Below are 15,030 nucleotides of genomic sequence, written 5' to 3' on the forward strand. Positions count from 1 at the left end.
GTCGAACGAACCAAGTAGTTTTGGTAAACCAGCCAAATAATTACCTCAGTACTGTTTCTAGGATATTCTGAGTCCCGACAAGGCAATCGTAATTTCTTTCCGGGGAAAATGTACCGTTTGTAGAGCTCGTTCGGTGCCCAGTCCTTGACTAAAATTTGCTCTGAATACTGTTTTGCCCTAATCCATGAACGTGAACGCTATGATTTAATGATTTCCTTCGATTCCACGTGTTTCAAATGCTTTTTTCAACAACTACATTTTTCACTAATTATTTATTCAAAGAGTCGACAGCTATTTCGACCACTTGCATGGATACCACTTCTCCTTCAGGTGCTTACTGAGATGAGTTTCAGGTCTTCATAGAAACAAACACCAAACTCGCTTGTACTCAAGGTGATTCCTTATAGGCTGTTTCCTACTACGAACCAACAAACAAAGGAACGAATCCGGAAATTGCGAATGCTTCTAGAATACCTGAAGCCATAGTGAGCAACTTGCTATTGTTTTGAGATCATACGATTATCACATAATAGTCATGCGATCAAATGCTCCGAATTTCAAAATTTCTCTGGCCGATCTATAGCGTGTAAAATCTGTAGATCGTCGAATTGCACTGACCTCCTGAACCTGAAGAAACATCTTCTCGGTGTCCGGAAGCAAGTTCAGGATCGTTTCAACGCGAAGAAACGGTCACAGAAGAAAGATTCAACCTCGGCAAGCATCTACGATGTTCCCTTTAAGGATCGGAGCGGTTGATACCACACCGTATCATAACACAAAAAAGAGAACACAGGAAACGATTGATAGACCAGTGAGAAAAGATTAGGCTAAGAAATTTGGTTTGCTTAATTCTATAGAATGGCTTCTAACGATACAGAAACACATAAATAAAAACTTAAGAAATTGACTGAGAAAATCCTGGGGCTAATTTAGGTACATTCAAGGAAGTAACAAATCCCCCAATGCTTCGCGAGGAAAAAAGAGAAGAATGGTTGAAGCCTTAGGCTTGATAAAAGGAATAACTCGAGCTGCTACGAATTAATTTTAGGTAGCATTACCTCTGACGCTTGGAACATACTGACTAATTTGTAGTTTATGAGTGAAAAGTCAATATGGTCTTTGTCTCTTTCCACAGAGACAATGCGTTCGCTTAAAAAAGATAAAAAGATATAAGTTAGCAATTTGAAGTCGTGTGTGCGGATATAAACATTGTCTGTGCTGTCCATACTGGAACGAATATCTCTTTGAGGAGGATTGTTGAAGCATGAAAGGAAGTCCTGATATGGTTAAGGCGGCTGTTTACGGCGTCGAGGGTAACTCCTATTGTGCTGTACGACCGCTATCGTTCGCCCGAGACAGCGTCACCTGGCACTGGGTTACATCAACTGTCGATCACGACTCAAAAGCCTGACCCGAGGAAGACTCGAGGAACGTTCCCCTAAACCCCTTTGTAAAACTCAGTCACATAAGAATATTTTGCTTTTCATGCATCTCGAATGATCTTTTTGAGTTTTTGAGACGATCACGTTTCACACAAAAACAGTAAAAACAAATTTAAGAATTAAAGTTTTCCTTTTTCTATTCTTGACCAGTCTTACGCGACAAAAGATGACGTAATGTCTTATCTTATTTGTTAAAAAAACCATTAGTGGTCTGTGTTATGACTTTTATCGACCATATGAAGTCCATATCCTGTCAAAACCCTGGTCAAAACCTTGCCACAGCCGTTCGAGAACGATACGCACATTTTCAAAACCAGAAGAAAGTCGGGAGTTCATCACAAAAAAAATGGTTCACAATATAAAAAAAATGGTTCACGATCAAAAAAATGGTTCAAGTGCACATGAAAAGACATTATCATCTTAAATCACGATTTATGAATATCATGGTGTGGCTTGTTAGGGCAAGGGAGCCCATTCTTGTATTTACACCGTGAAGTTGCCGGACAAGACTGGTGCCTTTCTTTATTAGGCAGCTTCAGGCAAGGAACAATCCAGCCAGAATCTCAGTTTTCATAACGTGCACAGCTTGGTCCCTCTCTTCAGTGGTTGTAATTTCTCTTTTTGCATTGCTACGAATTGCCTTGCCAAAATTATTTTTCAGTTTTCCAATTGCAGCCTTTGTCAGTCTTCCATTTCCTCCATACATTGGTTTTCCTTCCTTCAATTTCACTGAGGATTTTTGAAATTCGTAGAGTGCTTTCACGAGCCGCTTTTGAACATGTCCAATGCAATCCAATTTCATTACCTTGTCACAGCCTGCAGTTCCAACCAGGTAATCCTCTTCCCACTTCTTAAAACCTTCTGAAGGTTTCCAGGTAACACACTCCTGGTCACTGTTTTGCAGATTTTCATAGTGGTGACAAGTGTCTCAGGCTTCATAAATACTCCATGTGACATTATATACTTTCGAGTCCCCATCAGAAATCATTCACTGGTACCTGATAAAGTCCTGCTCACTTCTTCCCCACATCCTTTTAACACATTCCATCTACGTACTTGGGCTGGAGCCTTTATAAGAGCCTTCACAATGATGGGTCTGGTACCTCTGTTCAAACTGGTCTTCAGTCAGACTTGACTTCTTTTGTGAGCACATACCACAGGTTTTTGAAATAACTTCAAGGCCCAACACTGCCAGTTGCAGCAAAAATAAAAAATCCAACGCAGTAATTAGCAGTATAACCTCGTTTTAACCATGAACCATCAAAACTTCCAGGGATACTAATTATCATTTGATCATTAGCATCAGTGATGCCTTCTTCTGGTACAACCTGCAATCTTGCCTCAGCTCTGTTTTTTGCTAGTTGTTCCTGTTTTACCTCGTCATGGGCCATGCTTAGTGCCTCTTCATGGTCGTACCAGGTTGAGAGTGACATACTGAATGGCATGTTGAGCATTTCACACAGCTTGGCAATTCCCACTTTTCCAACTCCCATCTCAAATGCACCATACACTATTCATCGATTCAGATCTTTGCCTTGAATTGTCCTTGGAGTGGTATTTTTGGAGGGGTGATCATCAGTGGCAAGGAACTCTGTCATGCCATAGTCACTCTTGACAAAGATTGAAGTGCTCATCCCCATTCTGTTTACAGTGCTCTCTAATACTTCAGCTTTACCTACATGAGAAATTAAAGGAAACAATCTATTAATTTTCTAGTTTAAATCCAGATAAATCAGTGGATCATGGATTTGGTTTCAAATTTCCCGGCATAATAAGTTACACTGTGAAAAAACTTCAACAGGCTCTCCTGAGGCACATGGTCCATGAGTATGTATTCTGTTTACAAACTTCCTGAGACTTTCCATTGATACCAGGCGATATCCTTGAGCAAATTTCAAGTCATCTGATACACTTTCGTCAGAAGAAGAGGTATCAACTGCATAAGCGCCAAATTTTCGCGAAGAAACCGGGATTGCTGGCGGTGGAATCATTTCGGTAACAACATCATCTTCGCCGACAAACGTGACATTTACAGTTTGTTCTCTCGCTGCGCTGGTCACTCTTTTCGCTTGCTTTTGAACACCTTTGAACCCTTAAAGGGTTAACGCTTTAATGAAGCACCTTTCTTTAAAACAGAATGTTTTTTCTCCAGCTTCGGCATAATTTACCACGTTAAGAATGGAATTTATAAACTGTGAACTGATACACATGGATCATATGTGTGGACTCAGCTAGAGTTTATTGTAACTCCTCGTAGCTGTGTATCCAGGCCTAAGAAATAAATTGAAAGAATTTGGAAGGAACTATGGGATTTTTGGGAACTCAGGAAAGTGGAAGATATTATTCCCTTTCACATTTAAGCCTTGAAAATTCGGTTGTTTTGAACTGGTTACCATGGCAACGGAAAAACAACCTTCAAAACAATACCGTTTTTTGACTTTTAAAAACAAACAACATTTTCAAAATCTAAATAGATTCAAGTAAATATTTTTCAAGAAAAAATTGGGGCGAAAAATGTTTCAATCTTACCAAATTTCGACCAGAGGGCCCCTCAAAGAGTACATACTTCCCGGCAGGTCAGCATCAATCAACATGCACATTAAACCTCCACCGGTATCAATCCAGCACTCGGACAAACTCAAACGGCCTAATTAATTTAATTTGATGCCGACTTCTCTACAAAAGAAATAAACGTGGTTAACTGTTTTTAAACTATGCAGATACTTTAAGGAACGACATTTTCAAGAAAGTCGAATATATTTATTAGTTAAGAATAAGCTGCGGGCAATTTTTTAACTCAACACTGATCTGCACATGACTGCGCGTTGTATATTTGCATATCTGAACTTATTGACACTTTAATTTCAGAGATGTAGGCAATTAAAATTAACTCCAATTCTTAAATCGCGAAGATGCGTCTTGAAGGTATTAAGTACTTTTTAGGACTAAGTTTGTATTATTTTAAACATTTTTTCGTTTTTTAATATCAGACTTTCATATTTGTTAGGCACATGAAAGTTGGTATAATTTTCGACGCTTTGCGAATCTTTACATTATACTAAACATAAACAAAGTGGCTGGAGATCAATGAGCTGACCAGTAATGCCTAATGGATGTTTTTTTTCTCTGTGCGAATTTCAAGTATATTAGTTGTCACATTTAGCACAAAAATCTATAAACGTAGTGGACTATCCCCTTTGAAAATTCAGGTTGCTAGTGCTTAATCCCAAAAACCAGACCATATTTTTCTCTGACTAGCAATAACCATCAATATATAGCTGTATGTCTGCGTCAGTAATGGCATACAACCATTTCAAGGATGAATGAGTTAAGACAATTCTTTGGGCAATTGTTTGAAATTTTTTTGTGAGACATGATTAGCTTACGCGAAAACAAGTAGACAGACATGGAGAACTTGCCCTAAAAACCAATTAAAAACTAAACTAAGGTCAGACTAAAAGAGTGCATGATTTTTCGCGATCGAAGTCATAGAAAAGCCTATCTCGAACCGTTTGTATTTCCTATACTCAGACCGTAATGATTCGATTTAGGGCCCGGGCCCTTATTTACTTTTGGTACCTCAGGGGAGGGCGTTTAATCGAAACAGGGCGTTCATTTTTTTTTTTTTGAGAAACAGCAGAAAACGGACTTGTAGTCCTTTGATCCTTCCTGGCTAGAACGGCCAGAAAAGTAATTAATCGCCTTCAGACGAGATCATTCATTTGAGGAAACTGTGCATTCACGTGGACATTTAAGTTGCGAAACTGAGACGGGGCCTATGTTTTTGTAGTGAGACTTGGTAAGTAATTTTGAAAAGGAAAAATGAACCACGAGTTGAACTTAATGTAAATGTACTCTAAAAGTGCTATCGCTGAAATAGAAAAAGGGCGCTTATTGGAACGAGAGCCCTAAATCGAATCTATGAATCTATGCGGGATACTTATAATCTTAATACTTATAGCTGAAATTATACGTCATTTCTCTCACTTTCTACTCCTCCCGGGGGGAGGGGGGTTGGGTTAGGCTTAAGAAGTTCATATTTTGGGAAGGGAACAGAGTGAGAACAGTCTTTGCGAACAGAGTATAAGGGGGTGCTACAGAAAATTTACTTCCAACAAAAGAAGATCACTATGATATTACATTTCTTCAGGGGAGGAGGAAGAGAGGGGAGGGAATCAAGTGGACTTTATTGTGACTCGACCAAAATCCTCAGACCACCCCTGGTCATAAGTAATGAAAGGTCCTTAATGGATTTGGCAATCAGCCAACCACGCTGAATCGAATGATCACGCTTCATAGCTCAACTTGTTTGTTCAGACATTTCCAACCTGAATAAACTTCTGTGTTGATAAAATTTTCGTTTGCCTCTTTAACTTGGAAAGCACTGAATACTACAGTGACTTGAGTGATTGTTTGCTGGATAATGAGACCTGATGTTCATGTATGAGGATTTGTTCCTATACTGCAAGTAAGACTTCGACTCCACTATTGATCAATTTTAATTTAAATATTCTACACTCAACTTATTGCGCTCAACAATATAAACTGTCTGCACTGTTTAGGTTTATATCTTGGCGTTTTCTCATCCAATGAGCATACAGAAGTTTCTGCAAACATATAATTAATTAATTCAGATATTAGCCGTTAGTGAAGCTCCGTGTTGATCATCATGGCGCCGAAAGAAATTTGTTGTGTTCTTTTCATCTGTCTCTTTGGTTTGGGAAGTGCTGAATACTGCACTGAGTCGAGCGATTGTGTGGTGGAAGGTGAAACCTGTTGTTCGGATAACGTCTGTAGAGCGATTTGTTCCTACTGTACGTACAACTTTGAATGTGGCAGTGGCGAACAGTGTTGCAATAACGAATGCAAATATTCATGTGGATTGAGCGCCGAGGCTATTACAGGTGTTATTATCGGCACAACTTGTGCATTTTTCTTCGCCATCATCATCGCCATTGTATCCTGCTTCTACTGTGCTCGCTGCCCGTGCTACCGCCGCTATCGTACACCCGGTGTTTTGGTCGTCAGCCGACAGCCTTATCAACCGTTCGTCTCAACTCATACACACACGACAATAACGCAGCAAGTACAAGCTCCTCCGCCGGTCAACTACAATCAGCCTCCTCCAGGTTTCAACCAGGCTCCTCCGCCTTACTCAACCTATCTTCCGCCATTAAACCAGAATCCTCCACCGCCAGGACAAACTCAAGCGGGGCCGATGCCTGCTGCAGTAACCGAGCAAACGAACAGGTTCTAAGTAAAGTAATATGTGAGATAACTTCTCCAAGCGGAACACTGTGCAATGGATGCCTGCTTTTGTCAGAGCTGACTAACCGGCCAAGTACTAACCCGTTTAACGAGATAACTAGCCTCATGTTATGAAACATTTGTGGATTTTTTCCAAAACTCGGTAATGTCAAAATACAACATGCATATTGTCGAGTTTGAATAAAAATACTTCAAATAATTATAATTATGGTTTCAGTCTAAACTTTTGTAATATTGTCAAAAACCTTGTGTCCAATCTGCAAGTTTTTACGTTAAATATAATTCACCACCGTTATCTAGGCATCTCTTTTTGTTATTCTGTGTAGTCCAAACTTAATAATTCTATAATCAATAATGGCTTCGTGTCTCGCCAAGGACATTTCATGTCTCCACTCCGTAAAATGTTCACGGATTGCCACTATAATACAGCTCATGCATGCAGGATTTTTCTTGCGTTTCTTGTTATCAAATAGCTTTGGAACTCGTAACATTTTTGCTTAAAAAAATTTTTGATTACATCATGATAATATATATGCAAGAATTTCACTCTTTTTTCCTGCTATTTTTAGTCGTGTTTACTTCGTGTAAAGGTTCACTGTCTCGGTCGCTGATTTCGTTTGTTGCCGGAGTCGTCAGGCTTTTTCCTCAATCTTAATCTTTAATTTGCCCCTAAACTGTCCGCCATTTTGAGTTTCTTATACTTTCGCGAATCTTTCATCGAATCGAGATATCTGCTTTCAATTCAAAATTTTTTCGCTCAATATCAACTTTCTATTTAAATTAAAATTACGTGCTCTAAGAGAATGAGCATGCTGAAGTTAAAATATATGCATGCATATTATTAATTGGTTGAGGTATTTCCGCCAGTAGAGTTCCGCGTTGATCATGGCGTCGAAAGAAATTTCTTGCGTCCTTTTCGTCTTTCTCTTTAGTTTGGCAAGTGCTACATACTGCAGTTACTCGAGCGATTGTGGGTGGAGTAAAACCTGTTGCTCAGATAAAGTCTGTAGAGAGAGGTGTTACTATTGCACGCACAGTAGTGAATGTGGTTCGGACGAAGTATGTTGTAACAACGAATGCACTTATTCGTGTGTTTGGGGCGCTGGGTCTATTGCAGGCGCTATTATCGGTACAATTATCTTCTTCGCCATCATCATCTCCATCGTATCCTGCTTCTACTGTGCTTGTTGCCCGTACTACCGCTATCGTACACCCGGTGCTGTGGTCGTCACCCAACAGCCTTATCAACCCTTCGTCTCAACTCATACACATGTGGCGATGACGCAGCAAGTACAAGCTCCTCCGCCGGTCAACTACAACCAGCCTCCTCCACCTTACCCAAGCTACCCTCCACCTTCAACTCAGCATCCCCCTCCTCAAGGACAAGCTCAAGCCGGAGCGATGCCTGCTGTTCTCAGCGCTGCCCAACCGGTGAAGTACTAACCCTTTGTACAAGACAACCACGTGCGCCCGCTTTTTTATGAATGCTTTGAAACAAGAAACTTTATTCCTATAAAACCTCAGTTTCGTTGAACAGCAAAACGAATATTGCTGATTAGTTTTAAGCTAATTACTGTAACAATTAGTAGTAAAGTTTCTAGAATTTGGTCAGATTTTTCACTGAAATAGCTCTAAAAACTTTTGGCATACCGCAAATAATTTATGGTAATTATGGTTCAGCTCTGTTATCTAAGCTCCTCATTTGTGTAATGTGCAAATTTGTATTGGCTTGTTGAATTGATGGCACATTTTCCGACGCCTCCACAACCGTGAAATGACATTGGGTCACGGATGGTCATCACAGCTCGCCATCGCAGCACAACTCGTGGACATAGAATTGTCCTTGTTTCTTTCGTTTTTTTAGGCCTTGACTGCATTGAAGTCTTTCTGAAAATGAAACAAGTAATTCCATTTTCATTAGATATCTTTTAACTTTTCATGTGGTGGAAAACCAAAAGTTATTCTAAAAGAGCGTAAGGTGCCATTGTTTAAGGGTTTAATTTGTCACATAATCATATTTAGGGGCAGATGACCGTTTAGACTTTTAGCCCCCCCTACGAACAGTCGCTTCTAAAATACTCAAAAAATATATGAAAACCGTATATATGAACTTCGTATTGGGCCTCGCTCATTATAAAGTCTCTGCTGCTCAATAGTAGAGCGTCGGAGCGCGGAATCCGAAGATCTGAGTTTCGATTCCTCATGGGGTTCAGAATTTTATCTTTGTGCCACGCTCGTGACAAGACGAAAAACATCTTTCTCCAGGATGATTCACCTAGCTCTAAGTCGCGAGCTCACTTCACCTTAGCAATTATTTTTGAAATCTAGTGTCAATCTAATCTCTTAAATGCGGTTAAATTCATGTCATTGGAGTTTCATCAATCTATGATGTTTTTTTCATTTAAGCAGTTCATTTCAGAATATCATATGTCATATTTCTTCTGATGTTTTCTTGCACATTACCAAATGTGTCTCCATTTGTCAGAATTAGAGTGACGACTTCAAAAATGTTTAATAACATGACTTAAATAGTGACACTGAGAAACTACTTTGCGTTGGTTCACAGAAAGTTTAAGTCATCAATAGCTGTGTGGTCATTGGAAGTATACAGAAGGTGAAATACAAAGTGATTAAATAGCTTTGTAACACACTTCATTTTAAAACAATTTGTAATACTGAATATTTGATATCTTAAATAGCTGGTGTATCTACAAATACTCAAGTTGACTTTCCGTACCTGGTACGAGAAAGTATTCTTAGAATATTGTAGAAAAATAAGCATCTTGTGCAAAATAAAGGATAAGGGCTCGTGGTTTTAGATTCTTCTGTCATCAAATTTTATTCTTGATGTAATTTCTTAAACCTTTTAGGGACGGGCCATTATTTTTCTGGAGAGAGGTTGTGAGAAATCTTGTTCGCAGAGTCGGAAAAGACAAAATAAATTGTTTGCAAACGTTATAGGGTTAAAAAAAATGTTTAGCAGAGAAATCAGGTTAGATATTAAAATATATTATCCCCAACACTGAAATGAAAAAAAAAGTAACAAATTGAAGCATTGGTATAAAAATTGACACAATTTGGGCACTAAAAAGTGATCACTCTATTTTAATAGTTGAATATTTCTTGAAAAAATGGGAATTTATCGTGGCAATTAAAAAATTTTAAAAAAATTGTTTGCACGAAGATGTTGAAAAAAAAATGTTTGCGGAGACGTATATGTTAAAAAAATAAATTTTGCAGAAGAATATCTCCCATGCTCCCATTCCAGAAAAGTAATGGTCCGTCCGTTACTCCCAAGATTTCATTAGTAATTCTCCTTACTGCCTGTCAAAAGATTCTCATTGTGTTAGCTTGGAGATTTTGATATCGGATCAATTAGTAATCCCATAATTTATTGATATTTTTCTATATTCTCATCACTTGTCTGCATGATATTGCATAGATATAGTAAGGAGAAATTCTGTCTTGGTCACTTACAGGAGTTAAAGGGTGAATGCCAATACCATTCACTCCTCCAACCCCACACCTCTCCTTATTTTTGACCGTCGACCGCAAACCGTAATATAAATGTCTTTTTCTCCCAGCCTTCCGTTGCCATTAAAATCAAAGATGGCAGCCATAATTTTCGTTAAGAAAATACTGAGCACTCGCTCGCCAAAATTATGCCTGCCCTTCAGGCTTGGGAAATGAAAACTTCCGCTCTTCCCTGTCTTCTCAAAGAGAAATTTAGACCACAACAGAGAGAGCATGAGAAATCGCACCGAGAAAAAATTTGAAACATTTCAATCATCACAACCTGTTTTGAAAACATTCAGATAAATAAAGTATCCTGTGACCAAGATCTCGTTCTAAATTCTCTTAACCCAACATTTCTCGAATTAACATCGTGTACTAGTATTATAAAATATTATCCTGCATGTTTACTTTGGAGAGAGTCCCTAGAAATCTAGAGAAGGCTTTCACACCTTTCTCCTATGATCTGCTTAGCATTGATTGCTAAATGAATTCTCTAATGGCTCACTTTCTCGGCCGCCGATTTTTCTTTGATGCCGGAGTAGTCGGGCTTTTCCCTCAAAAAATTGTTTCGAGGCTTAAAACTCTCTGTCACGCATAATCGAAAGTTTTCACCTATTCTCTACTAGATACCTATCAATGCCAGTAACCATTACACGGAGGCCATCAGGGTCATAAGATCTCATAATCTTCCCCGTCTTTCTTACGAATTCAGTGTTGCATGTAACTTCCTACGAATTTCGGTTCAGAGCTTCGAAATACAAGCTCCTTTTTGAAGCGCAAGACTTCCAGACTATTAGCCAGTGGTTGGTGCATTGTTGGGTGTTTTTTTTCCTTTACATTATTCCTCCAACTATAAATTAGAACGTTGGGACGGAGGGTCTCATTTGGGGTAAACGTTAGCTAAGAGAATATTAACCGTTTCTTTTGCCGTCAGTCGTATAACGGTAGAATATTAGCCGTTACGTATAAAAATTGATAGATTTCAGCCATTTGTCTCAAAGAAGGTTAATCGAAAAAGTTTTTTCTGTCAAAAAGAACATAAATAAATTTTAACCGTTAACCTTAAAAGCCATCGCCTCATTGGAACCCTTGTACTTGCCCCTTGCCTGTCCGCCATTTTGAGTTTCTTGTGCTTTCGCGACTCTCTCATCAGTCAATTTTAATTTAAAATATCTGCATTCATTTTCAACTTTTTGCGCTCAAGATCAAATTAATGCACCGTGCAAAATTTAATTGACGTGTTCTAAGCCAATGAGCATTCTGAAATTAAAATTTGTGTATGCATGTTATTAATTGGTTGAGGTATTTCCGCCTGCAAAGTTACGCGTTGATTATGGCGTCGAAAGAATTTTCTTGCGTCATTTTCGTCTGTCTCTTAAGTTTGGGAAGTGCTAAATACTGCACTTACTCGAGCAGTTGCAGTTGGAGTGAAACCTGTTGTTCAGATAACGTCTGTAGAGACAATTGTTACTACTGCACGTACAACTATCAATGTGGTACAGGCGAAGAATGTTGTAACAACAAATGCAAATCTTCGTGTGTTTGGGGCGCTGGATCTATTGTAGGCGCTGTTATCAGTACAATAATCTTCTTCGTCATCATCATTACCATTGCATCCTGCTGCTGCTGCGCTTGTTGCCCGTACTACCGCTATCGTACACCCGGTGCTGTGGTCGTCACCCCACAGCCTTATCAACCGTACGTATCAAATCATGCCTATATGACGACGATGCAGCAAGTACATATTCCTCCGCCGGTCAACTACAATCAGCCACTTCCAGGTTACATCCAGCCTCCTTCGGGACACAATCAGCCTCCTCCGCCTTACCCAGGCCACTTACCGCCTTTAACTCGGCATCCCCCCCCACAAGGAGAAACTCAACCCGGAGCGATGCCTGTTGCTGTCAGTGCTGCCCAACCGGTAAGGAACTAACCCATTGTACGAGACAACCACGTACGCCTGCTTTTTTATGAACGCGTTGAAACAAGAAACTTCATTCCTCTAAAACCTAAGTTTTGTTGAAAAGCAACGTTTTAAGCTGAGCACTTTAATAGTAAGTAGTAAAGTTTTTAGACTTTTGTCAGAGTTTCCAAAACTTTTGACATACCGCAAATAATCGATGGTAAATATACTTCAGCACTGTTATCTAAGCTTCTCATTTGTTCATTGTGCAAATTTATTTGGCTTGTTGAATTGATGGCGCATTTTCCGACGCCTCCACAACCGTGAAATGACGTTAGGTCACGGATGGTAATCACTGCTCGCCACTGCAGCACAACTCATGGACACAGGATTGTCCTTGTTTCTTTGGTTTTTTAAGGCCTTGACTGCATTGCAGTCTTTCTGAATTGAAAGCCGTAATTCCATTTTTATCGGATATTTTTAACTTTTCACGTGGTGGAAAACCATGAATTAATTTAAAAGAGCATGAGCCACTGTTCAAGGGCTTAATTTGTCACATAATTATATTCAGAAGCAGATGGCCGTTTAGACCTTTAGCCTTTACGAACAGTCGCTTCTAAACTACTCAGACAATATATGAAAACTGTACATATGAACTTCGTAATGGACCTCGCTCACTATAAAGTCTCTGTGGTTCAATAATAGAGCGTCGGAGTGTGGAATCCGAAGATCTGAGTTTTGATTTCTCATGGGGTTCAGAATTTTATCTTTGTGCCACGCTCGTGACAAGACGAAAAACATCTTTCTCCAGGATGATTCACCAAGCTCTAAGTCGCAAGCTCACTTCACCTTGGTAATTATCTTTAAAATCGAACGCCAATTTCACCTCTGTAATGCGATGAAATTCATGTTATTAGAGTTTTATTAAACTATGATGATTTTTTCCTTTATGCAGTTCATTTCAGAATATCAGGTGTCATATTAGTTTTCTCGCACATGACCATTATGTTTCTCCATTTGTCAGAATTAGAGTGACAACTAAAAAAAGTTTTGAGAACATGACTTAAATAGTGACACTGAGAAATTACTTTGCATAGGTTGACAGAAAGTTTAAGTCATCAATAGCTGTGTGGTCATTGGAAGTATACCGATGGTGAAATACAAAGTGATTAAATAGCTTTGTAACACACTTAATTTTTTAAACAACTTGTAATGCTAAACATTTGATATCTTAAATAGCTGGCATAGCTACAAATACTCAAGTTGACTTTTTGTACCTGGTGCGAGGAAGTATTGTTAGGAACTTGTAGAAAAGTATCTTAAAAGTATCTTAAAAGTATTAAAAGTACCTAAGATCTCATTAGTATTTCTCCCCACTGTTTGCCAAACGATTCTCATTGTGTTAGCTTGAAGAATTTGGTATCTGATCAATCGGTAATCCCATAATTTATATTTTTCTTTATTCTCATCACTTGTCTGCATGATATTGCATAGATATGGTAAGGAGAAATTCTGTCTTGGTCACTCACAGGAGTTAAAGGGTGAAGGCCAATACCATTCGTTCCTCTACCCCCACACCTGTTTTCATTTTCGACCGTCGACCGCCCCTTTGGTATAAATTTCTTTTTCTCCTCAGCCCTCCGCTGCCTTTAAAATCAAAGATGGCGGCCATAATTTTAGTTAAGAAAATATTGTGAACTCGCTCGCCAAATTACGCCTGCTCTGTAGGCTTGGGAAATGAAAACTACTCTCTTTCCGGTCTTCTCAAAGAGAACTTTAGACCAAAGCATAGAGAGCATGTGAAATCTCACCAAGAAAAAAATCGGAACATTTCAATCACCATAACCTGTCTGTAAACATTCATATGAATAAAGCATCCTGTGAAAAAGATCTCCTTGTAAATTCTCCTACATCTTGACCCAACAATTCTCAAATGAACATAGTGTGCTAGTAATATAAAATATTAACCTCCATGATTACATTGGAGAGAGTCCTCAGAAATCAAGAGAAGGCTTCATTTACACCTTTCTCCCATGCTCTGCGTGGCGATCGTCCATTATCCCTAATGAACCCTTCTAACCGAAAGGGACTAGTATCTAGTTTCCCCACACAGTAGTACAGCTGAATCATTCATGAAGATCATAAGAACAAGGGACATGAACCAACCTAAGAAGCTTTGAATGTTAAATGAATTCTCTTTGTCATCACCACAGGGAATGTATAGATAACAGTATAGGGAATATGGATACTGATCTGAAGGTGTTAAGGGTTGATAACCAACTGATTTTTCTTCAGCCATTCAAGGTAAGACCTTGTCCCTAAAGGGTGACTAGCATCTAATTTCTCCTTAGAATGTCACCCCTAAGCCAAACATTAATGTCATGAGAATATAGGAAATGATCACCAACTGAAGAAGCTGTTGATTGTTCATTATTCAAATTCTCTTTGTCATCAGCTTAAGAAATGTACTGGCTCTACTGAATGCAAGCGCGATAGAAGGCGTTCGCTCGTCTCTGCTGTCATTGCAAACATGGTAAAGGAAGACGTGGAGCAAAGAGCCTTAGCCACTTCACCGGTTAAACCCTTTTTCTGGAGACGAAATGTCGATGATGTTACTTCTGCAGTATCTGGAAATGAAGCGGAACGCCTCCTATCGCAATTGAATTCAATAGAGCCGTCTTTCCAATTCACCCTTGAGCGTGAAAAGGATAGACATTTGCCCTTGATTTAAATGTGCACAGAAGGGAACAGGGTAATTTAGAGGCAAGTTTCTATCGTAAACCTACCCACATCGACAAATGCTCACCACCCTATTTGCCATAGAAAGTCTGTAGCCAAAATTTTACTCAGGAGGGCTGACTGTCCGCCATCTTCACTCCATTCGAAGGCTGAGGGAAGGAA

At 39.2% G+C, this 15,030-nt stretch overlaps 3 protein-coding genes and 1 pseudogene across 3 annotated transcripts; 3 read left to right on the top strand and 1 right to left on the bottom strand.

Annotated features, from left to right (window-relative positions):
- Window positions 1-1,977: 1,977 nt before the first annotated feature.
- LOC131785089 (uncharacterized) lies at window positions 1,978-3,307 on the bottom strand (annotated as a pseudogene).
- A 2,695-nt stretch (window positions 3,308-6,002) lies between these two features.
- On the top strand, window positions 6,003-6,915 carry LOC131785096 (uncharacterized). Its single transcript, XM_059101939.2, has one exon. The coding sequence runs from the start codon at window positions 6,112-6,114 to the stop codon at window positions 6,697-6,699; it is 588 nt and encodes a 195-aa protein (XP_058957922.2). The 5' UTR covers window positions 6,003-6,111; the 3' UTR covers window positions 6,700-6,915.
- A 641-nt stretch (window positions 6,916-7,556) lies between these two features.
- On the top strand, window positions 7,557-9,528 carry LOC131785098 (protein shisa-5-like). Its single transcript, XM_059101940.2, has one exon. It carries the CDS (start codon window positions 7,596-7,598, stop codon window positions 8,151-8,153), a length of 558 nt encoding a protein of 185 aa, XP_058957923.2. The 5' UTR covers window positions 7,557-7,595; the 3' UTR covers window positions 8,154-9,528.
- Window positions 9,529-11,533: 2,005 nt separating this feature from the next.
- LOC131785095 (protein shisa-4-like) lies at window positions 11,534-13,968 on the top strand. Its single transcript, XM_059101938.2, has one exon. The coding sequence runs from the start codon at window positions 11,560-11,562 to the stop codon at window positions 12,157-12,159; it is 600 nt and encodes a 199-aa protein (XP_058957921.2). The 5' UTR covers window positions 11,534-11,559; the 3' UTR covers window positions 12,160-13,968.
- Window positions 13,969-15,030: the final 1,062 nt, after the last annotated feature.

This window comes from Pocillopora verrucosa, chromosome 12, assembly GCF_036669915.1.
Source record: "Pocillopora verrucosa isolate sample1 chromosome 12, ASM3666991v2, whole genome shotgun sequence".
Lineage (NCBI taxonomy): Eukaryota > Metazoa > Cnidaria > Anthozoa > Scleractinia > Pocilloporidae > Pocillopora > Pocillopora verrucosa.

What these genes read in the sequence shown, in the direction of transcription:
- LOC131785096 (XM_059101939.2), top strand. Translation starts at nt 6,112, where the DNA reads ATGGCGCCGAAAGAAATTTGTTGTGTTCTTTTCATCTGTCTCTTTGGT.
- LOC131785098 (XM_059101940.2), top strand. Translation starts at nt 7,596, where the DNA reads ATGGCGTCGAAAGAAATTTCTTGCGTCCTTTTCGTCTTTCTCTTTAGT.
- LOC131785095 (XM_059101938.2), top strand. Translation starts at nt 11,560, where the DNA reads ATGGCGTCGAAAGAATTTTCTTGCGTCATTTTCGTCTGTCTCTTAAGT.